This window comes from Diaporthe batatas (genome assembly GCF_019321695.1).
Source record: "Diaporthe batatas strain CRI 302-4 chromosome Unknown Contig00002, whole genome shotgun sequence".
Classification (NCBI taxonomy): Eukaryota; Fungi; Ascomycota; class Sordariomycetes; order Diaporthales; family Diaporthaceae; genus Diaporthe; species Diaporthe batatas.
In genome coordinates, this window is record NW_025408549.1 from 2,291,411 (window position 1) to 2,313,162 (window position 21,752).

General features: G+C 53.9%; 7 protein-coding genes across 7 annotated transcripts; 5 read left to right on the top strand and 2 right to left on the bottom strand.

The window, feature by feature from the left end:
• Nucleotides 1-474: 474 nt before the first annotated feature.
• KVR01_001198 (uncharacterized protein) lies at nt 475-5,040 on the top strand. Its single transcript, XM_044788901.1, has 7 exons — nt 475-3,147; nt 3,205-3,304; nt 3,377-3,467; nt 3,538-3,621; nt 3,684-4,150; nt 4,216-4,281; nt 4,351-5,040. The coding sequence occupies exons 1-7, from the start codon at nt 3,010-3,012 to the stop codon at nt 4,596-4,598; spliced, it is 1,194 nt and encodes a 397-aa protein (XP_044649153.1). The 5' UTR covers nt 475-3,009; the 3' UTR covers nt 4,599-5,040.
• Nucleotides 5,041-5,378: 338 nt separating this feature from the next.
• Nucleotides 5,379-8,363, bottom strand: KVR01_001284 (uncharacterized protein). Its single transcript, XM_044784623.1, has 2 exons — nt 8,199-8,363; nt 5,379-8,145 (listed from the first exon to the last, which is right to left on the bottom strand). The coding sequence occupies exons 1-2, from the start codon at nt 8,282-8,284 to the stop codon at nt 7,485-7,487; spliced, it is 747 nt and encodes a 248-aa protein (XP_044649239.1). The 5' UTR covers nt 8,285-8,363; the 3' UTR covers nt 5,379-7,484.
• Nucleotides 5,576-7,339, top strand: KVR01_001694 (uncharacterized protein; the record flags this gene model as incomplete). The annotated part of the gene is made up of 1 exon (XM_044791433.1): nt 5,576-7,339. One exon carries the CDS (start codon nt 5,576-5,578, stop codon nt 7,337-7,339), a length of 1,764 nt encoding a protein of 587 aa, XP_044649649.1.
• Nucleotides 8,364-9,570: 1,207 nt separating the features above from the next.
• On the top strand, nt 9,571-11,072 carry KVR01_001527 (uncharacterized protein). The gene is made up of 3 exons (XM_044787293.1): nt 9,571-10,314; nt 10,378-10,979; nt 11,055-11,072. The coding sequence occupies exons 1-3, from the start codon at nt 9,777-9,779 to the stop codon at nt 11,067-11,069; spliced, it is 1,155 nt and encodes a 384-aa protein (XP_044649482.1). The 5' UTR covers nt 9,571-9,776; the 3' UTR covers nt 11,070-11,072.
• An 822-nt stretch (nt 11,073-11,894) lies between these two features.
• KVR01_001764 (uncharacterized protein) lies at nt 11,895-12,774 on the top strand (the record flags this gene model as incomplete). The annotated part of the gene is made up of 2 exons (XM_044784282.1): nt 11,895-12,077; nt 12,217-12,774. The coding sequence occupies 2 exons, from the start codon at nt 11,895-11,897 to the stop codon at nt 12,772-12,774; spliced, it is 741 nt and encodes a 246-aa protein (XP_044649719.1).
• Nucleotides 12,775-14,714: 1,940 nt separating this feature from the next.
• Nucleotides 14,715-15,386, bottom strand: KVR01_001140 (uncharacterized protein; the record flags this gene model as incomplete). Its single annotated transcript, XM_044786824.1, has 1 exon — nt 14,715-15,386. One exon carries the CDS (start codon nt 15,384-15,386, stop codon nt 14,715-14,717), a length of 672 nt encoding a protein of 223 aa, XP_044649095.1.
• A 4,437-nt stretch (nt 15,387-19,823) lies between these two features.
• On the top strand, nt 19,824-20,747 carry KVR01_001203 (uncharacterized protein; the record flags this gene model as incomplete). The annotated part of the gene is made up of 1 exon (XM_044785145.1): nt 19,824-20,747. The coding sequence occupies one exon, from the start codon at nt 19,824-19,826 to the stop codon at nt 20,745-20,747; it is 924 nt and encodes a 307-aa protein (XP_044649158.1).
• Nucleotides 20,748-21,752: the final 1,005 nt, after the last annotated feature.

Genomic DNA, 21,752 nt, shown 5'->3' on the forward strand with positions numbered 1-21,752 from the left:
CTGCAGTGCAGGCAACTCGAGCACTCGGTCAAAACAGGGAACTTGGGCTTGCCAAAACGAGGGGCTGGGGGACCGGTGGGCTTGGAGGGGGGAACCTGGGGGAACCTCCGTCCTCCTGGTCGAATGGGCGAGGCCGGGCCGAGCAGGCAAGTGGCCTTGGGCATGCGCTCATTATGCTACGCTGCTTGCCTGAAAAGTGCACGCCTGTTGGATGCTCCAGGAATGCGTATTTTTGTCTGCTGCGAAAGCTTGAATGTCGAGCGGGCAGAAGCTCAGACCTGGATACAATCTATTGCGGGATCCAAGCGTTAAGAAGAGGTCCCGGATGAGAAAGGGCAAGATCGCCGCCTCGCGGTGGGAGCTTGGGCCAGGTGCGGATGACAACCTGACAATTTGGACAAAGCAATTGTTCGCCATTATTTTTTAAGTTACAGCCTGCTGGCAGACATGCTGCTGAGACCTGAGACCTGAGACCTGAGACCTGAGACCTGGGGTCACGGCTTCGGCAGCTTCCAAAGAATACGGCAGATGGAAGCCACCGCGGTAACACATATATGTGCCGCCCACCATCACGATGCGACCCGAGGATGGTGTTTGGCCGCAACATCCATCGCAGTCTCCCCCGTCTCGCCCGCCTCGCCCACCACCCACCCACGCGTCTGCAAATCATCGAGCCAACACCACCGTCCGTACGGCCATGTACTTCGGTACACACTCGCCTGCTCTTGGGGATTGCTACCATCCGAATGCAGTGGCCCACCCGGCACGAACCCCATCAGGCAAGTCAAATGCCACCACACGCCAGGCTCACCCACTCATTCGTTCGAGACCTGCATGCCGGCTTGGATGCCTTGCAGCCAACCAGAGACGCATGGCTTCACCCGCGCGCACCCTTCCTGCCTTTCCACCGCGCACCTCCAGACGGGGCGTGTTCCGGTGACATGACATCTCAGACCTCAACAGAGGCCCCAGCGGACTCGATCTCTCTTGATTGTTGGGAGCTGCCCAGCATTCAATCCGATCGCCTTTGCCGTCTCAGAGACCTGGTCACGATGGTCGAAGCCCCATGAGCAACCTTGGGTCGTGCTCGTTTCTGTCTACGGGGCATCTGCCGGTGAGCCAACAAGTCGCTCAAGCATTGTCAACGTGGACGTCGTCGCGTCGACTCGACTCGACTCGACATCTTGGCAACTTTGAACCGAAACCTCAACCATAACCTTCTCCGCCCGGCTCACGTGGTAGCAACCATGGGGAGGAGACAAACTTTTGATTTCCCCCCGATCCCAAAGTCATCGGACGGCTGGGTCCCTTGATGGCACTGTCTCCTCCATAAAACGCGCGGCTAGGCGCCTTTTATTTGCCCAGTGGTCCATTATCTTCACCCTCTGGCCGCCAAAGGTTACACAGCAGCTCTAACTCGTCTTCGCGGCGCGGGCCTTCCCTCCGGCTAATGAGGTTGCTTATTACGATTCTTTTGTTACCACAGCATAACAGATCACTGCCTAGAACCAGGTTTTCCGTACGGGGTTCTCTATCGGCCACACTGACTTTCTCAGATTGACTGAGCAGTGTAAACAAACGCCAGAGAAAGTCCTTCCGGCGTGTTGTCCATCCAGGTGAGCTCAGATGTCATCATATGGATACCCTTTCACAAGATTTTCTTTTACAGGAGCTCAGGCCTAAGTTGGGCATGTCCACTCGGGATCCATTCTGGAGGAAGCCGGCCCGCGCAAGGATATTCCTGCACTGCACATTCTGACCTGTAGTCGGGTCGGTTCTGGTGCATGTCTCGATGGCCAAGAAGTCAACCTGGGTTTCCCTTCCCAAGTCTGCTACTTTGATCCTCTTAATCGTGCTTTCTTTGCGACGTCCTTCATTTTGGTCTGAGTCCGAAGCTCATTCACAACCTCGCATCATCTGCTACACGGAGTTGACTCAAACGGAGTGGGCATGGCTTGCTTGGGTGGAGCTCTCGTTCCGAACCACGGGCAGTCCCGAATCGGGCCCGAGCGACCTGTTCCCCGGAGCGGCCCACAGTCTTGAGTTGATCCGCTGACGGCCGTTGACGCTTGTTTCAATTGAGCGTCAATTGACAATGGTGCAAGAATCTGTCTGCTATGTCGATAGACAGCATCACTGTTCATGAGGAACTCCGAAGCATTCGACCTCCAGAACCACCGATGAGAGAATCTCGTCGTCGATAAGCATCCTGTCTGTTGGCCAAGCGGCGTCTTATCTTTGCTTCCCCCAAACCCCACACCCGACGCCGTTGAAGATAACCAAAGAAACCCCGCCAGAACTACGGCTCTGCCACACGTCATACATCGCTGCTAGCTCAACGTTGCGGCTGGCCGGACCAGGGGCTAGAGGGATGGTTTGTCGGTTCCTGGTCTGCAAGTCAGACGTGCCTACAGTTTCCATTAGGTTTGGAAACATCTCTCACGCGCAGCATGGCCCGTGGCTCACATCCTTGGGGGCATACAGCTGGCTACAGCCATTGGGCAATGCTGGCCTGTGGAGGTGATGCCCTGCCTCCACAGCTGGCAGACCACTGACGCAGGCCATCTCCATCACGATGTGCAGTTACTATCTCGATGCCCCGCACTCCGGGCGGCACTCACGCTACCCGGCCTCGGTATCTCCTGGGAGGAGCTATATGTGCCAATGGACAAGACGCTGCTGGACAGGGCTGGCAGGTCAGCCACTTGCCCGGCAGCTTGGGCAAACCCATGAGGAGTCCCTTGCCCGCATTACTACGTCGATTGACTAGTCGATTGGTCCGGCCACATGAATTGGCAATGCTGAATGGCCAGCCTGGAAAGCATGATGTTGATAAGCTACGGGGCAAGGTGCTCGGTCTTGACCGCAAGAGCCCACCCATTGGGATTGTGGGAGCAAGCTTGATCATAGCTCGAGAACAATAAAAACAGGCCGAAGCCCCTCTGAGCATCCTTTACCTTCCTATCCTGTGATCTCCTTGCTTGAACTGCTTCTCCCATACGCCCCACTATGCTGTCCAAGACCTCACTTGCCCTGGTTGGGGCTGCTGTTGTGACTGCTCACAGCAGCCATGGGCCACAGAGTCCGATCTCGGGACCCCATCAATCTCTGTGGTATAATGTCATCCCTGGTGATGGAGGCACACAGGTACGTCATGACAGACGACGAGGATTCAGCGGTCTTGTACTGACCACTCCACAACAGGCCGACTCTGTCTTCTCCGGAATCTCAACCTTTGGACGCTTGCCATACGCTCAGTGCCTGTCCCCTCAGAGCGACGTGAAATATGATATAGCCTTCATCGGTATGTCGTTCGCAGGTTTAACCAACTGGAGGCACCAATAACAGCCAAGACTAACGTGCTACTCTGCTGAAGGTGCACCTTTCGATACCGGCACTTCATACCGCCCGGGAGCCCGTTTCGGCCCTTCTGGTATAAGGCAGGGGTCACGAAGGTTGAACCTTTAGTATGTACTGCCCTGTCAATCCAGAACAGTAACGTAACAATTTATGATATCTGACTAGAGTCGGCTTCAGCGGAGGATATAATGTTCCTCTTGACACGAACCCATTCAACAGCTGGGCTACTGTCCTCGACTGCGGTGATATTCCCGTAACCTCGTAAGGATCAAAAAGACCGTTAGATGCATGTACTCTCTCGGACTGACAGGCTCACCTTCCAGATATGACAACACATGGGCTCTTCACCAGATCGAAGAGGGCCACCACACCATCCTCACCCGCGACCCGGCCACGGATGCTGACAAGCTCGGTCCGGCCAAGAAGGGCAAGACCCTGCCCAGGGTGATCACGCTCGGTGGAGACCACACTATCACGCTGCCCCTGCTGCGGTCTATCAACCGGGCTTATGGGCCTGTGTCTGTGATCCATTTTGACTCCCACCTCGACACTTGGCGCCCCAAGGTCTTCGGTGGCTCGCCGTCCGAAGTGGCTAGCATCAACCATGGTACCTACTTTTACCACGCCTCGCAGGAGGGCCTGCTGAAGAACGACACCAACATCCACGCTGGCATCCGGACAACGTTGAGTGGGCCCTCGGACTATGACAATGACGGCTACTGTGGCTTCCAGATTGTGGAGGCCCGGGAGATTGACACGATTGGCATTGACGGTATCATCAAGAAGATCAGTGCGTCAAAGCCATTCACCCTTGAAGTAATTCGTACCAGTATCAAGTTACTGACATCCTATCAGGGGAGAGAGTCGGAACCACAAACCCGGTGTACCTGAGCATTGACATCGACACCCTGGATCCTGCGTGTAAGTTTTGCTTGATCTCGTTCAGAATCAAACGACAGGGGGACAATGCTGACGCGCGAGCAAATACAGTCGCCCCTGCCACTGGCACCCCGGAGACCGGAGGGTGGTCGACGCGCGAGCTCCGGACCATCCTGCGCGGCCTGGACGGCATCAACCTCATTGCTGCCGACATTGTCGAGGTTGCCCCCGCGTACGACACGAATGCGGAGCACACGACCATGGCTGCGGCCGACGCCCTGTACGAGGTCATGTCTATCATGGTCAAGAAGGGCCCTCTGAGCAAGACCGTGGACCAGGGTAAGGAGCCGGAGCTGTAGATATGGATGGATCGAGTGAGGAGTTGGCGGCCGGCATGAGGCGAAAAGTTGGCGTTTCTGGCGGTGAACCAGGGGAAGAAGAAGGCGATGGATGCATTGGAATCATGAAGCTGTTCAAATTTCTTTTCTATAGCGAGGCAGATAAGTCGTGGCTGCGGTCATGCAATATGATGGATGGCGGTTTGAGGATAAGAAGCGTGCCTTGCTATGTGCCCCCATTTCAAAAAATCTTAAGGCCCGGAGAAGCTGAGGCTCGTCGTCCAACGTGTCTAGCTGTTCATGACCTAGGGTACGGCCGCTGCACCATGTGGTACTTGGTGTCTTTTAAGGGTGGCATGGTGAGCTGCGTACCCGGCTACGGTATGTCTTCCAACCTCCAGAGGATAACCGAAAGGGGTTTCTTGCCATGTTAAGAATACCTCCGCCGCCGTCTTCTTTTTCGTACAGACAGTCTAATGGGGGCGTCAAGCTGGTCCGGACACTCGAGTCCTGTGTGCACAAGCATTCAACATCACGCTATAAATTAATCCATAGACAATTATTGGATGGGATTCCAGCCTTGTTTGATGTTGCAATTATGATGGTGTGCCATTAACTGCAACGGAGGAGGATGTTGGGGTGCTCAACTGCAGTGGAAATCGACGTGGGGGCCTCTCCACTAACATTTCCGCCTGCGCTTATGTATGCTGTGCTGTGGCAGGTCAGCCCCTTCCCTACCTAGGTGCTGTTGCCCCAAGCCAGAGAATTTCGATTATTCCCGAACCAAGTCAAGGTGCAATCCTCAAACATCCATACCTCAGTACGTACTTGACTGTCAAAGGTCGCATATCCTTGGTTCACAGTCCTGTCTGAAGCCCAACGCACGACCTCGGGGGTTTTTAGCGCTGGGTGCACTGCGTTACAAGGCCACTCCTGAGCACACGCGCAGACCGCGTCACCTCCTTCAGCGCAGCTGGTTCCGTGCGATCCATCCAGCAATGCTTCTCAGGCTCCCGGCAGAGCTACAGCGCATGGTGGTCGAAGAGCTCCGACTGCCTCGCCTGCCTGTTGGAACCCCGCGGTCCCTAAACCCGGACTTCATCGACGCCCGCTCGGCACTCGTCAGGCTGTGCCTCACATCGCGCCGCTTCTTTGGGCTGGCCGAGCCCTTGCTATATGAGAGCATCGCTCTTACTCATGACAAGCAGTTTGTGCATCTTTTGCACGCCCTGCTGGTCAAACGGGACAGGAGATCATGGATACGCTCTATGGCTTGCCCCATGAGCATCATGTCTGAGACGGATCATTTGCAGGCTCTGCCTATATGGAATCGACTGATTGCGCCGTGCAAGGAAACGGGCCTGGACCCACGGGAAAAGTCAGCACTGCTTTTCTGTGGATTGGAAGTTGGCCGCGTCCTACGAGAGGACCGATGGGACGATGGCGAATTTCTATGGGATGGTCCGTTCCAATTTTTCGATGAGTTGCTGGCTGTTATCTTATGCTTGACGACGCATTTGGAGGACCTTCTCTTGCAGATACCGACCGACCAAGAGCCTCACCTGGACGACCATCTCCTACACCTCGCAAACGCTCTCAGCTTAGGTCGGAGTATACATCCATCCGGTGTGCTCAAATCGCTAAGGAGTGTTCGGGCCCAGCCAACGCGTCTCGTGGAATGCAAGTCTCACAAGTCAGGATACAGGGAGATAAGGCCACGCAACGTCGTGCCCGGGCGTTACGACCCAGCTTTTGGGATAGATCCTTTATGCCTGCGTGCTTTTGAGATGGACACCGTCGAGGCAGTAGAATGTTGCGGCGACAACGGCATCTGGTTCAAACTCCTCAAGCCCGATCATGGCCCGTGGACAGATGAGGAACTACCCCTGGACTTGAAGGGATTCCGCTCCCTCAAGAGCCTGAAGCTCTACGAGAGCAGGACAACCCCTTCGTACTTGCGACATCTTCTGGAGCAGGCCCACAGCCTTGAGGTATTTCATTACACTACGAGGCAACAAGAATGGAGGCAGGACTATTCGGAACCCCGATATACCGAGTATGCCTTTATGCCTCGTGATTTCTTCTCTATGAATGAGGCACTGGAACCAATCAAGGATACTGTAAAGGAACTGACCCTGGGGAACGTTCAACGGTCCTGGGACAACGGCGACCAGGAATATCGCGACCTCGAGCTGATCGTGGTTCTGGGCTCGTTCGAGAGACTCACCCATCTGTCGATCGACATCAGATGGCTCATTCCCATCTCGCTGGACATGGACGAGGAGGTGGCCATAGTCCCTCTCTGCAAGAGACTGCCTCGGTCTATCGAAGTGATCAGACTCACTGAGACGTGGACAAGAAGGGACCTTCGAGCGCTATCTAGCAGTTCACGACTCGAGAGGCAGGCAATGGCCTGGGTGCAGGCAGCCCTCTGGACTCTTTTGGTCGTCGACGACGAATCTGGAGGGAAGGAGATGAAGCTTTGTCACCTGAGAAAGGTGACTCTCGCAGCAGTGCCGACCTTCCATTCGTTTGGGGCACGGGGAATAGAGTCAGATGATGAAGACGATGATGGGGATTTCGACTGCGCACCTCTCAAGACCGACCAGGGAATAGAAGAGATGAAGAGCGCATTTTCAATACACGGTGTCGAATTCAATGTTGAGTGGATTTGTGATCATCTATTCTTCTCGCCGTCTGCTGGGGATTCTGAGGATGATGACGAATCATACGAGTACGAATATGACCTTTACAGCGTTTGAGTACTTATTTCATACTTAAGTATCATTGTGTTGGATTCTCAAGTCCACATTTTTTGCCATAATGCGATGTATACCGCATCGTCAGATGAGACTTTCGCATCGGTATGATTTTCAAACGCCATGTGCAGACTGGGGTGTGAGAGAGTCAAGTCTCCTTTGCGCCCCAGGCCTCCAGGTCTGCCATCGCCTCGTCCAAATACTTTCGTTCATCATCCTGATACTTCAAATACTGGCTCTGCTTCTCCCCCATAGCATCAATGACCAGTCTCGTCTCCTCTGCCAGCCTCTTCGCCTCATCGGGCTTCCCGGCCTTCCAAATACAGCTGATAAGGTTTCTCCTAGCCCCTTGTGAGGGGGGACTGTCGGCCCCCATCATCTCATCAAAGACAGGCACCACCTTCCTGGAGAGCTCTTCCGCTTCAGCAAAGAGGCCCTGCTCCTCCTTGAGAGCTGCCATCATGTTGACGGCTGAGATGTTGACCACGCCCGGTTTGGCCGGGTTCGGGGTATCCATCATGGCTTGGATGGCGGCCTCTTGCTCGGTCTGCATGCCCAGTTCGGACAGGACAGTCATGCGGGCCAATGTCAATTTCATCCACTGGGGATAGTCCGTGATAGCTAGGCCTCTTGGCCCAGCTGCCGCGTCACGGCTGGAAAATTTACCTCTGAGCTTTTCGAGGAGGAACCGTAGCTTGTCTTGCTTCACTGCAGAGCCCATGCCGTCGAAGTCGGGGTCCATTGCCATGATTTCTCCTTCGTTGTAGCATTGGAGAAAGTTGCGACCAGTTGTGTATTTCAAGTCTGACCTGTCATTCTGTAAGCATAATGGCGAGATGATTTGAGAATTGCGCAACAATACCAGAAAGGAATCTCAGGAACATCATAGTCCCAACTGAATTTCGGGGCGGAAGGGTTCTTCACCCCGGCTGGTGTTTCGAGTGACATTTTTTTATCAATGCGGCAACGAGTTACCCAGAAATGAGTCGAGATAAACTGCACCGTTCGGTGTCCGTTCAGGGGTTTTATTTGGGATCGAGGAAGGTTAGATAGATGATGGTTGAGTTATTGCTCATGAACCCGCTCAGATATCACATTCCAATTGAAGAGGGGTTTAGGCTGAAGCCGGACCAACATCCTCCCGGCTGTCTTTCACTTATCTCTGCTTTCACCAACTGAAAATGATTGATCCAAAAAAGCTCATGGCACTAAATCTACTCAGAGCGAATTTCAAAAACATAATCATTACATGGCGTTTAAGACTGAATAAGTTGTAGACCAGGCGCCTTACCTACTACATATGTACCTAGGTAGGCAGCTTCAATTTAGGAATTACGTCGTGTTTTGTGCTATCCGTCGATCGGAGCATTTTTCACTCACACATTCGTGAAATAGTGCTGCAGATTGAAGCAGTTCTGTATTTAAGTGATAAGAGATTCGTACCTCTATAGGTATTGGACGGACAATGACACCCGCAAACGGCCAGACGACCACAACATCCACTTGCCCGCGTCCATGCACAGTCGATGCTCGAATGCGAAATTCGTTTGCTGTTCTATCGGAACCGGCCCACACGACCTTGGCCCAACACTCGGTACATCATGCACTTGCAAGCCATCAATGTTGAACGTGGTGCCATATGGTGAAAGCATTCAATTGATGCCTTCCCCCAGAATTGCATCTTCGATATTGTCCGCCATATTCTTCACAAAGAACAGGTGATCGTGTTTCAAGAAGGATACATGGATTTAATAGAAGTACCAATTCTCATCCTCTGCATCAAAAATATTATGTGGGTTCGTGACAAAAACTACTGCGTATGTTCAACTACCCAAGTATACGATATTGGCCTATTTCATGCCCACATGCAGCGAGCTTGAGCCAAGCCAGTGGTACAAGCACAATCTGCTCCACAATTGCTCAAGTGTGGCTTTTGACAGTTTGCCGTTGAAGGAAGTCCATCTGGGCATGTGGCCGATTCGGGTTGCCTTGGACTGATACTTGGCCTCCGAGTCAGGGCTGCATGTGGTGCGCCAAAGTAAGAAATATACTTCTATGCCAACCACACAAGCGCTCGCTCGATGCCTTTGATCACTGCCACAAACGCTAATATGGGGCTTGAAAAGGGGCTCGCTGAGTCAGCTCAGGGGATTTTGGGCCGAGTGAAGAGATTACCGATCCTTCCGCCGCCAACGCCATCTTGAAATAATGCTACAAGTATATGCTCATACAGCTTGAGACTTTCCTCTTCTCCAAACGGTTACACATCAGGTGCTAGTGCTCATTTTATCATATATCATAAGCAAATTACAGTGTGGTTTCTCTTCTTGGAATCAGCCACGTCTCTGCTCTATCTTGGATTTGGCTCGGCTGTACTGCTAACTACCCTAGACCTGGGGAGTCCAGCTAGAGCTACATACCCAGGTACCCAAGTAGGTATATGCCCGCAAAACGCGAAAGCCGAAAGTTCGACGACGAGGATCTACCAGAGTTTCTAGAGAACTCGCCCTTCTTACCCGTCTGGAATGAGAGCGCAGCTAGGAAGGCAGCCGCGCCTAGGGCTGCCAGCAACACAGAGTTACTGAGATCAAAGCCTGCGCGGCTGGCATACGGTGTGCTCCTGTTGACATGTATACTCCTATGGCTTCGGAGTGTACATATTTATGACCGCTTGACGGGGCCATCATGCTATTTTCGAACACCAGTGGCACCAGATGATGACTGGAGGGCAACAAGAGACTGGAGCAAGTATGCATATTCTCTGTATGCCACAGACAAGGAGTACCTTTGCAATGCCGTTATGATATTTGACGATCTAAGTCAATATGGAAGTAAGGCAGAGAGGCTACTATTATACGCGGATACTATGGACGCCAATGATGGCGACTCTCCCGAAGGAAGGCTGCTTGCCAAAGCAAGAGACGAGCTTGGGGTAAAGCTGCAACCGGTTAAAGTCTTACACCAGGAAAGCGCTGCCTGTAAGTTCTTTGTATTGCGAACTTCGCGCGGTGCCCCTTCCTGACACGCGACCATGACAACAGACTCGGGGCCTAACTGGGCCGACTCATACACAAAGCTCCTGGCGTTCAAGCAAACCCAATATGACAGGCTGATAACCTTGGACTCCGACTCTCTGCTGCTTGGATCGCTGGACGAGCTCTTCTTCGTACCATCAGCTCCAGCAGTCATGCCGCGTGCCTATTGGTTGAGCAAACCAACGATGTCATCGCATATCATGGTGCTGACTCCAACCGAAGACGCATTCCGAAAGGTGGAGGATATTATTGAACGAAGGGCTGGCAAGGGTTTTTATGATATGGAGATCATGAACTCCTTGTTTGGCGGCACCTGTGAGGTCCTCCCACACGAGCCTTATGCCCTTCTCACAGGCGAGTTTCGAAGAAAAGACCACTCCGCTTTTCTCAGCTCCCAGTCTGGTGGGGCCTGGGTCCCCAAGGACGTGTTGAAGCAGGCCAAAATGGTGCACTTTAGCGACAACCCATTACCAAAACCCTGGGTTGCCAAAGACGAGAGGATTCTGGCCGCGAAACCCGACTGTTTGTTCGACGCCGAGGCCGGGGAAGAGTGCCGAGGTCAGGAAATCTGGTTAGAGTTCTATAGGAGATTCCGTGAAAGGAGAAATGTAAGTGAACTCCCCACGGGCAGCAGTGGATAGCTCTGCAGGAAAAGCCACCTGGCTGACACAGGCGTGATACAGAACATATGTGTTTGAAACAGCGCTCCAGACCGCAATACATGCTACTGTATCTATTGTAGAACCTGCAAACTGAGGGTGATGCCCCTGGATAATCTCAACACCTCCACTGTGTTACGCACTTCTAGAGCACGACAGGCTCAAACAAACATTGAATGGATCGAGAATGAGAGCGGGCTGTTTCCTCCCCGTTGCGGAAAGGCCACGGAACAAGTGCTCGTAAGGAGTCCAATTCTGTTTGTGGTCAGACAGGCTTTCGGAAGGTTGGCGAGCATCTCTGTGGTTCCATGGCCGGTGGACGCTAAGACTCACCAGTCGTTTGCGACGTCGCGTTCCCGGTCCCTCATTGATCAAAACCCCAGATTGCAACTCGCCCCAGGAGGTCAGGGGTGCAACACGCTACAGTTGGCGAGCGATGAGTGGCTATGATGTCTCAGCGTTTGCCCAGGGTGCTGTCCCAGATCATTTTCAATTTCTATGCAGTTACATACTCCGAGTCACCCTCATCTCCTTTGCCTTACAACGGCCCAGTCTGGTTTCTATGGGCTACATTGGTAATGTGACCAGCCCAGCAAGGTTGATGAGTAGCAAACCGACAGGATCCGGTGGTTGTGCTTCTTATTTCAGGCGGATCGGCCCTTGCGATGTTTTGATTTTGGTTGCATCGTGTGTTTTGCACACTCAACTTGTCTCTGTGGCACAAGGACCACAGCGCTCGTACTCTGCCACAAGCTACATCCTTGAATCCCAACATGTTATAAATGAATGGAGAGTGTCGCTCCTTCATTCGAAATCAGAAAAAAGCCGACCAATATTCATTACTCAATTACTTCTGCCGTCAAAATGAAAGCCGTCGTGGTAGTCGCCGTAGGCGCAGGCCTGGTTGCAGCTCAAGTCAATTACACGAATGGGCATTATGAATGCGCTTTACCACACCAGGTGTACTGCCTGGGAGAGTCGCTGGCCACCAATGTCATCGTGCGGTGCGACGAGTCCGCCATTGGGCAGGTTGGTAATTGCAACGACGTGAGTTTGATCCAGATGCCCCTCGTCTTCATCCCTGTGTCTGCGGTGGGCGCGCCAAAGACAGCACTGGGACTAATCAGTAAATCAGAACGTTTCCGGGGAGCCTCCCTTGGGAAATACCTATTCTCCATGCTGGCAGACATCCAATATCACGGGTGACGCGGCCTGCAGCAAGAATTGCGTCGTGTATGGCAGCTCCGGCAACGCCAACGGCACATTCACCCTGCCAGCTGAGGTCTGCACGCCTACCTATACGGCAACCCCATCTCTCGCAACGATATCTTCGACTTCGACACAAAGCTTGACAGTCTCACCATCTTCGGACTCAGATTCCACCCAAACCGACATTAGCACGGTTACCACGACCGTGTGCACGGAGAGCGAGAGCAGCACTACTTCCGCGGGAATTGTGACGGATCCATCGCCGCCCTCACTTACCACCTCTACTACCTCTGCTACTGATACGACTACCATCATACCGCCGACGTTTTCAACTAGCTCCGAGGGTGGTGGTACGACTCCGACAGCCGGCAGCACGGTCTCTGAACCAAGCAGTGGTGGGCCTGGTTCTGTGGTGACTTCTACTTCCTCTGTTGCTGCAGTCTCGACTACTTCTTTCCCCACTGCGGGTGCAGTGGCCAACCATGTTGGTGTTGGGCTTGGTGTGATGGGGTTGTTGGTTGGTGCTATTCTCTGAGCCAGCTAAATATAATGCTTGAGCAGGACCTGAACGGGGATGGGAATTTTGGAACACAGATCATGACGCTGGCTTCGCTTGCTTCCATGCACGCCATCCACAATTCCATTCTAGGTTGTTATTACCTTAAATTCTGGAATATAAGCTAGTGTATTGAGAATCAGAACCACAATATACATTATCCCCCCAGTGCTTATAAATAAAAGGTACCATAGGGTAAGTAGGACGGGCAATGCTGGAAAGCGACAGCCCTTGAGCCGTGGCCCTTCATCGATGACAGACCTCGGAAGTATGTATTGGTCCTTCTTTTCATCTTAAAACTTATTTCCGACCAGATGTATGGCATCTTATAGGAGCAAATAATAGGATGTGTGTGATCTCTGCTCTTCTAGTAGTAGGATAGGACACGCAAAGACCTCGGGACGCCACCTGGGCAAGATTCAATCACCATTTAAGCAGGTGACAGCATATAGGAACAAAGCCCATTTTGGTGCTGTGAATTCACCGGGATGAAATGGCAATGCCAAAGTCATTATACCAGGCATACTCCGTTTTCACCTCCAGAACAACACTGAACCCTCCCAAAAGGCTTGCCGAAGAGATCAAGATTAGTACCCTACAGGACCTGCGAGCCTCACAAAAGCAACAGAGATCTCCGGCGGGGCGCGAATAGCCCGTAGAGAACTTCCCTGGATTTCACCGGTGGAAATTCAATACCCAAGGGCACAAGCCGTGTTTGCGTATCGCAAGTCCCGAGCAGCACTGCTCGCAATCAAAAACAACATGGCACCAGAACACGAGCTCTGCCAATCTAGGCGCTGGAAAATAAGCGAGGGACCACGACTCTCCCACACACACAAGGGCAAGACAAGGTCGGCGTTGGGTAACGTGGTCTCTGTCTTACGCGAACACGTGTTATGTTCATATTCGAAATTGAACGAACACCTTGTAACATCATCGTATCCTGAGATCTCACAAGCCCAGGACTTCGAGTCAGCATAAACATCCATCGAGCACAAGGCCGTCCTCCGAATGTATCGTTCATTTGCGAGACGCACTTTTCCCAAGTACACATACGCCCAAGCGCACTTCGCCGACAACGAGATCGGACACTAGGACCATGCCATCACCCGGTCTTGCTGATTGCTGTGAGACCCTCCGTTGGCCGTACTACCGACACCTGCACCCGCAGCCCGCCAGCCGGTCAAGGTCGCACGGCAGCGATTGAAAGAAAACGGACCCGAACTCTGTCTCACAATCCGTGCCGGACGAGAACCCAGTTGAGCCGTGCGCCTGCAGTTTGAGCTGCGCTTTGACGTCGGTAGCCACCGAGAAGAACACCTGTGGCGCGAGGGAAGGAGGGTCGGATGCCTGTCAACTTGGATGTTGAAAGAGTCGTGAGATAATTTTTGCGGTCGAGAGTCCAACTGCCTACATACAGTCTCTCATGCGGCAATGGATATTTCATGCTCCTACTTGTCTAGTACCATCGGCAAAGTGGATGGATGTACAATGTTGTAGAATCTAGGGGAAGTGAATACATTTGAGCAGTCACACCACGCTCTTGGGGATGGAAACGCCAAGGCAGTACGTATCGAGCAAACTTTTTAAATATACAAGAGCTCAAGTGATGATATCTTGTTTGGTCATGATTTTCGTCTAGTTTGTAGCTTTGCCTCGCCGGGCAGTCTCATCACTTGCCCCGAACCTCTGCGCCGAATATTGGTTACCTACAGTCCAAGGAAACAAGAAAAAACATTGGAAAGTTGCCGCATAACTTAGAAAGAGAATGAGCACAAGCACCAGCCTTACTCCGACAGCTTGAAATCCAAAATCCCGCGGCTCATGCCAGTGTGTGTCCTTGCTCCAGCAACTCGCGAAGAAATAATGACCATGAATGTAAAAATGCCACACCAACCCAGCTCCTGCAGTCCTCCCGCTCATAAACAACTCAACTCACCCATCCCGACCATACCCTCCTCTTCCCTCCACCAATCCCTAAACGTTCTCAACCTCCGACTCCTCTCCTTAGCCAGCCTCCTGCCCACCTCAGTCTTCATCATTTCGCCCACCCGTAACAGCCTCGTCTCAACCTGCCCCATCGCCTCCTCCATGCTCGAACTATCCGTCCTCGCCCCGCTGAACGTGAAACACCTCCCCACGCCGATGGCCCCGATCGAATCCAGCCGGTCTGCATCCTGCACCACCGCCAGCTCCGGGTGCAGACGAATCAGCCGCAGCGTGCGGTCCGGGTCTGCCACCTCGGAACTATATGACACTCCCAGGCAAATGGCCTGCACGCGCGCCGCGAGGTCGTCGGGCGCGCCGAGGGTCCGGAGCAGTGTGTAGACCATCGTGAAGGGGTCCTCGCCCGACTTGAGATATTTTCTGTCGCCGACGTCGTGGAGGAGGGCCGAGAGGGTGATGAGCCTGATGTCGAGGTGTTGGCGCAGGCGCTCTGCCGAGTGTGTGTAGATGTACTGGGAGAGATTGACCACGCGCTGGATGTGTTCGAAGTTGTGCGAGGCGTCATTTTGTGACATGTACTGCCGTACGAAACACACTACTGAACGTAGCAGAGGGTCTGAGTCGAGGAGGACGGTGACTGCCATGCTGGAGGACAACTATCAGGAGATGCGGACACGGATGCTCGGTTTAGTCTCATAGAGTAGTTTGTTCTTGCTAGATATAACTGGGAATGTGTGTGTTGACCATGGACTCTAGACTTTTGAAGGTCGTCTTGCTATTGTCCCTTCAAGCGAGCCCGACAACGCCTATCTTATAAGCCGAGCCGGCCATGTGGCCGAATCCTGCAGTCCAATTTGAAGCAGGCCGGCAGCATGGAAACCTGTGCCGCCAAAACTGAAACCATGGCCGCGGAACGGGCGACGACAATCTACGACCAGTAAACATGGCTTGTTTTCGGCGTGTGCCTCCGCCGAAGCGTTCAAGCTGCCATGTGCAAGTTCGCGGGACAGCATCTCGGTGCGACCAGCACCAGGTCAAAAGGGGGTTTCTTAGGCTCAGATTGCGCATGGCTTGATAGGATCGAGTCTCACCAGATCTAGCAGGCAGAGGATCCACTAGCCATCTCACAACCTTGCAAGTGACGAACAAGAGAGCACCTGGCCAGTCGGAGCGGCCCGGTCAGTTGGTGCCCATGTGAAGCCACCCCCAGCACCCAGGTCTGAAAGGCTGACCACAACCCGAGACCATGCGCTTCAAACCTCAAGGGCCCGAAAATTTGCCCCAAGTATGTTTCAACGGAGACCGGAGAATGTCCTGCTCAACCCCCCCAGAATGCAAAGTGCCGAGACTTATCTTACGGAAATCCATTTATGTAGATTTCAAACTATTCCGAGGCGATCACTACTTCCGACTGAGGACAGAGAGAAGTCCCCTCATCCCTTTTCTCTGCTACATTGGCAGAGCCACTGTATGCACGGAGCTGACAAGCCGAGCGCTTGCCCAATCGTACGCGCGAGCTTGGAAGCTGCCGAACCTTGTGATGGCAGCTTCTGTAGCCACTGAAGATGGAGAGGAACCAAACAATAAGGTGTGAAGAGTACCGACCGAGACACGATTAGTTTGTGGACCTGACCGACCGCTCGGACAGAACATGAACGTCCTAGACGCGGGCTTTCTGCATGGCCTTGTGCGACGAGCCAATCGACCCCGAGACTCAGATGCATCACATACGCCATTGCTGTCACGCTTGTAGTTCACCTTGAGCTACGGTGGAGCGTTGTAGCAGGAGACTTCCTAGGCATTAGACCCTCTCCACACCCACGCCGACGCTCGTCAGCAAAGCTGCTCGTGATCAGCTACAGTAGTGTGCCTACTACCCGCCGGGGCTAGTGAAAGTTCATGCATAATGTAGGGTGGAAAGGCATATAAGCTCGTGGAGGTAGGGTCTCAGTGACTGTGGGTTATGGAGTTATCTGTTATGTGATGGATATAGTCGTGGAATGGATCTGGTGAGGACAAAGGCGGCTATAGGAATAAAGAGCCGCCCGGACGCGCGGAGGGGTGTACGAATGCCTCCACATTGATGCATCGAACTCGGACTCGCGGAGACTTGCGAGTCCAAGCATCTGGCAGAGATAAGAGGTGAAGGCAGAGTGAAGCCTGATTGCCCCATTCGCTGAGGAATCCACTGCAGAGGCCCTCGATAGATACGCACAAGTCTCTCTTGGTAAGACATGAGCTGCAACTAGCCCATGGAAAGCGATGGCTTCGCCTACCGCAGCCACCTCCTGGACTGTAGAGCCATATCGGAGACAGTGATTGATTGTCCGGCAGCAGCCAAAGAGTTGGGTGCATACGCCACAGCCTGTCAAGTTGCTCCCGGGAGAGACCACAGGATATCAGGTTGGAAGGGCCCCGCCTCGAGTATGTGTCTTCCCGAATGACCGACTCAAGAGACCGATGTCATTGAAGTCACACGCAAGTGGGGAGGAGGGGCTCTGGCATGCGCTTCGGTCTTTCGAGCACCAGTCAAGTCAGTTGTCCGCTGGTGGGGAACTGTTGCACGCGGGTGCTATTTCGGTGCCTCGAATAGTCGGCAGGCATGTGTCGAGGAGGCTCCAATTATTAGACGCAGTAATCGCGAGTTTGTGAAGAGTGGGTACAGGACGGGTAGTACTCCGTACTCCGGACTCGGCACTATACAGTAGTGCGGTAGCAATAGTCCACCCAGGCGGGCGGCCAGGTCAGTCTTGTGCGCCCGTTTGTTTCTCAACCCACCGATCGAGTGAAGTGCGGCATAAGACCAGATCGTCGTCGGCAGGTCACGATGGAATGCATGGCTGGCTCGTCATTCGAGCGATGATCGAACCTTGGGACACCGGGAATTATCCGCATGCGCCGTGGCCTTGCCCCAATGGGAAGCTCAGCGGAGGAGTTTGCAGGTTGCAGCTTGCTTTTGCACAGGTGCCTTGGTGGAGATGCACATCCTGCATGCATGCAGAGGGCTGCATGTCGGTCGCTTGGAGGGCAGGGAGGGGCAGCGTCGAGCGGCCGTCACCCTTGTCTCGCCTCGTGGGTGCCGGTCGGACGAGGGAAAAGAAGTGGCTCTGCCCCATGGCCCCCGTCCGCTTGCCAGGGCTGTTTACCACAGTATTAACAAATGTATCACATCCATCATGTCTTTCTTGGTGGTAACGGGACGGACGTCAGAGCCGCGCTGATCTGATCTGTTCCGATCTGGGCCGGACCAACTCGATTCGATTTGACCCAATGTCTCGTCCACGGTGAGTCGTAGGCCACTTGGCTGGTCTGCTGGTCTGCCCGTGCAACAAACAGGATGGCGTTGGAAAATATGCCCTGCCTGCCTGCCCAGCCAGCCAGCCCGCCCAACCAGTTCGGGCCCGAGGCTCGTCCATTACACAGTGTTGACCTGTGAGGAAGGAGTGCAGGAACGGAGTGCCACCGCGCAGTAGAACGGCACTTGTCCAGACTGTGGCATTCGAGAAGGGGCCGGCTTGTTACTGGTGGGCACACAAGCCTAGGACGAACAATCACGATGGTGGATGGGGTGACTTGTCAGTGGCTCCGGCTCCACTGCGGACTCTAGACTTCCTGTCCTCTCTCGCATGGCACCTCATGCAGCCACTGTCGACGACCAGAAGGATGCGATGTATGTCGTGATTGGGCGAGGCCAGAGCAGCCAACAGGGGCAGAATTGACGCCGAGGGTAGTGTACTGTGCACACTAGAGATCGAGGAAGAAGTGGTGTGGAGCCCCTGGCGGAGGTGGGAGGGGCGTGATCTTTTTTGTCATGTCAAAAGACGGGAGCCAAAAAAGGTTGTTGAGAGGGTGCGGAGTACCTAGGTACCACAGTAGTCCTCAAGTCACCGCAGTGGCCGCCAATTGGCCGGTGCTGGCAGGGATTTAGACGCCGGCCAGGGTAGCACCAGCAAACAGCCGACCATCCAGAGCTCGACCTCCCCCTCTGCTCGCAGCAGCCGGCCCAGCCTCTCCTCTTTTTTCGCAGCTTGCCCTGCTCACTCACATGTTGGCCGGCCATTCACCTGCATAACCGCCCAGCATGCAGTAGTGCCATCATCTCCCCCATCTCCCCCATCGACAAGTAATGTCCCGCATACCGCCGCCAGAGTGACACTGGCTTGACTGGCTGCCTCTGCAGGCCCTGCAGGCCCTGCTAACACCCGGCAGCGTTGCAGTGTCAGCAGCCACGGGAGGGCATACCGCAGAATGGGACGAGCGACGAGATGGCATCGGTCATGGGTCCGTCCCAGTCCCCTCTTGCCTGCCTTGCCTGCCTCCCGCTAGAGCTGTGATATCGACGTCCCGGCTCCCCACTATGGGGACCAGCACACCTGCTAGTCCTGGTCGCCGCCGTCCTCATTGGCCTCATGGCCGCATCAAGCGATGTGGGTGGGTGATCCGAGATCTCCATGACGGCTGGTACTCTGTAGTATGGCTCAATACGTACATGCACGGTACCATGTACTCCGTACTGGTGGGCATGCTCATGCATGCGAGCCAACGGGGCACAATTGAGCGGCATGGATCATGATTGCAGAGCACTGCAGGGAAGACGTGAGCGAAGCATAGGAAACCACCCGACAAGGCTCCGCCAAAGCTGTCCAACAATCCGTGCGGGCCGTCGTTGTTGGCCTCGACATATAATGCTTCGTCCCCTCCTCCCAAACTTTGTCGTTTCTCTTCTTTCCTCTCTTCAGCAAGCCCTCAATTCCCAAACCAGTTCTTCGTTTTTCGTGTCGTTTCTTCCCCCCTTGTTCTTTTTGTTTCCAATCATAGAGCTGTGCTCTATTGATCTTGTTCGCTAATCACAATCCCAAATAATCAATCCAAAAAATCAACCCCAGAGTTAACACACAAGCATCAGTTGCCGGTCAACTAACCCTCTAATACCCAATCCACGGTCACGACTGTTCCTAATAAAACAATTTCTGGTTTACTTGCTCGCATCGACATCACTATCGTTTCAGAGAGACGAATCCCAAAGTTCAATCCGGAGCAGCAGCATTAATATTCAATCCACTAGCAACTAGCACATCAAAATGTCGTCAACACAGCTGTCTTTCTCCCTCCGTGTCTCTTCTGGTGTCAAGACTGTCCACCTTCTCGGTTCTTGGGACAACTACGTCGGACAGCTCCCCCTGTCCAAGGACAAGAGCTCCTCAAAGGGCACGTGGAAGGGCACCTTTCGCTTCCAGAGCGCCACCCTCGCCCCTGGCCAGCGATACTGGTACTACTACATCATCGATGGTTACCATGTCTCGCACAACCCCAGCGAGCCCTCCACCAAGGAGCCCACCACCGGACGTGAGCTGAACATCCTGGACGTCCCTAAGTCCAAGTCTTCATCCTCGTCCTCGTCCTCGTCCCACCACTCCTCTTCCAAGTCCTCCAGCAGCTCCAAGCACCACTCATCCTCATCCTCGTCCCGCCACCACTCCTCGTCCAGCCGCGAGAAGTCCCACCGCTCATCGCGCGCTTCCCTGTCCGTCGACGTGCCAAAGGGTCGCCCTCTGTCCATCTCCCAGATCCAGGCCCCAAAGCCCATGTCGCCACGAGGACACCAGCACATCCTGAACAAGGACTTCTCGGATGAGTCCATCGACGAGCTCGCCGAGCGCTTTGGCTCCGCCGGGCTCGAGGACTACCCCTACGACTCCGAGTACATCACCACCGACTTCGGCAACATGTCCGAGTCGCCCGTGTCTTCCAGCAGCGGCTCGTCCCTGTCGTACCGCTCAGACAGCTCCAGCCCCAACAGCAGCATGTCCGGCTACAGCACCCCTGGGTCAGACTGCTCCAGCTGCACGTGCGAGCGCTACGGTATCACCCGCAAGGGCGAGCGCGTGCGTCTCGACTGCGGTGGGTCCCGCTGCGGCTATGGTGATGACAGCAGCGACTGCTCCTCCGAGGATGGCGAGTACAGGAGCTCCTCGCGCCGGAACGGCATCGTCGTCCGCCACTAGATGGGTTCGGCGACGGAGCTTGAGGAAAGTAATGAGGATGATCATGGTCACCTGAGAAGGGAAACAAAAGAAATGACACCAGGCCACGGAGAAGAAAAGGCCGTTTCATTCATTTTCGAGCAGGAGACATCTCCCACACCAGTTGTGGTCCGACGAAGTCCAACCTGTCTCGAGTGTACTTGTTGCTACACGCGCGCACCATCGACATTGGTGCTCTGGGCACAGTGGGCTGGCTCGCAGGCGGGACTGGTTGCAGACTGGTTCTCAACTGGTTCTCGTCCTGGCGGGTCAATCACCCCTTGTCCGTGTGAGCTCTTCGATGCGTCGCGGTACCGCGTACAACCCCCAACCAGCTGGGTCGATGCTGCGATCCCATACGGCTGAGTCTATCCCTCCGCGCCGAGGGTATGGAGGGCCGTATGAAACTTAATTTTCGTTTTGTCTTGGAATGATCCAATTGTTTCGGACAATGAATCTGGAGGCACTGTTTTCACCCATCCTGATCTGTGATCAGCCGATGGGAGATGGCAGACCGGCTTCCTGGCAATTTATGGTACTCGGTATCTGGCTATATGTATGAAGATACCAAGCATGCCACTGTTCTGGCGGTTGTTGCAAGGGGTGACGGACTGATGCAAGGCACTGGCCCTCTGCAAGATCAGGCAAAGCAATGTTTAGATGACTGTTGAATCTATACATTGGACATGTTCAAGCTCTTTAGTGCCTGTGACCACCGTGATTGTCTTCTTATTGTGACATCGAAGCTCCCGCCTTCCCGAGACAAGACCTGCTAGGCTGTGATATCAGATGAACTCAAAAGCAGGCCCACCCGACGGGTATTTCCCATTATTCTCTAGCTTATCCGCCGTCTTCCTCGGGGCAATGCTTCCCCTGAGTCGGTGGAGTTCTCGAGTGCCCACAGCGGGGTACAGCTACATGTGTATTGGAGATGTGCTGTACCTAGGTGGCCCCGCATCGTGACGTCCAACTCCTGAGCTCTACCGT